Raw genomic sequence first — 1,455 nt, 5'->3', positions numbered from 1 at the left:
AGAAGGATGGGAAGAAGCGCAAGCGCAGCCGCAAGGAGAGCTACTCCGTGTACGTGTACAAGGTGCTGAAGCAGGTCCACCCGGACACTGGCATCTCGTCCAAAGCCATGGGCATCATGAACTCCTTCGTCAACGATATTTTTGAGCGTATCGCAGGCGAGGCATCGCGCCTGGCGCATTACAACAAGCGCTCAACCATCACATCCAGGGAGATCCAGACCGCCGTGCGCCTTCTGTTGCCTGGGGAGCTGGCCAAGCATGCCGTGTCTGAGGGCACCAAGGCTGTCACCAAATACACCAGTTCCAAGTAAATGTTTTTAGGAGCTGTCAAACCCAAAGGCTCTTTTCAGAGCCACTCACGTTTTCCCAAAGGGCTCTAATACTGGATATTGTTGTAACCTCTAGGGGAAAAATAATGCTGAACTTCAAAGTTGGCTATGTTATGAATTTATGATTTTAATTTTTCAGAAAATTTTCTCTTAGTAATTCTCATAACTAGATAACTTGATCAGCTTAAAAGAAATGGGCTATTTCAATACAGAAAGACAGACCATTTCTAACTAGTATAAACTATAAACCTCTGGAGATTGAGTCACAACAGCCACTAACCTCTTTTCCCTGAGCAATTAGCAACTATTTGCTTGCTTCCCTTGTTAGATGTGGTCTCTGGTTGAATTCCTAACAATGGGATAAGAGTAAACTTGTACATTTGTGGGTCTGGGGCATAATAGCCTCCCAGAAAGACTTTACATGCTCTTTCTCTTCCCAGGGCAAAAGTGTTTTAGAAGGGCCAAACTAATGCTAACCCCAATGTTACCAAACCAAGACTTAAGTACAACTTTGGCTTCTCTAGAAATGCAATCTTTACTGTTCAACCAGAAATTGCCTAATCACCAGTTAGATAGACTAACAGACCCCTGTCATCCCCTAAAGCAGCAGTCTCCACCCTTTTGGGCGCCAGGGATCGATTTCATGAAAGAATGTTTCCCCATACTGGGTGGGAGGATGGTTTGGGGATAATTCAAGCCCATTACTTTTTTTTTTTTTTTTTAATTAATTAATTTATTTTAGTTGGGGCTAATTACTTTACAATATTGTAGTGGGTTTTGCCATACATTGACATGAATCAGCCATGGGTATACATGTGTCCCCCATACCAAACCCCCTTCCCACCTCCCTCCCCATCTTAGCCCTCAGAGTCCTCCTAGTCCGCAGGCCCTGAGCACCCTGTCTCATGCATCAAACCTGGACTGGCCATCTATTTCATATATGGTAATATACATGTTTCAAATCATCCCACCCTCACCTTCTCCCACAAAGTCCAAAAGTCTATTCTTGGTGTCTTGTTTGCTGTCTCGCATGTAGGGTCATCATTACCATCTTTCTAAATTCCATATATATGCGTTAATATACTGTATTGGTGTTTTTCTTTCTGACTTACTTTACTCTGTATAA

At 43.2% G+C, this 1,455-nt stretch overlaps 1 protein-coding gene across 1 annotated transcript in view; it reads left to right on the top strand.

The window, feature by feature from the left end:
• Positions 1–369, top strand: part of LOC104991135 (histone H2B type 2-F-like) — a 6,961-nt gene extending 6,592 nt beyond the window's left edge. The window contains exon 2 of the mRNA XM_010843516.1: positions 3–369. Within this exon, the coding sequence (XP_010841818.1) occupies positions 3–311 (309 nt within the window). The 3' untranslated portion in view covers positions 312–369. The remainder of the gene's footprint in view (positions 1–2) is intronic.
• The last annotated feature ends 1,086 nt before the right edge of the window (positions 370–1,455 follow it).

This window comes from Bison bison, unplaced genomic scaffold (genome assembly GCF_000754665.1).
Source record: "Bison bison bison isolate TAMUID 2011002044 unplaced genomic scaffold, Bison_UMD1.0 scf7180017864182, whole genome shotgun sequence".
Lineage (NCBI taxonomy): Eukaryota > Metazoa > Chordata > Mammalia > Artiodactyla > Bovidae > Bison > Bison bison.
The sequence above is the reverse complement of the archived record's forward strand: the minus strand, read 5'-3'. Positions and strand labels throughout refer to the sequence as shown.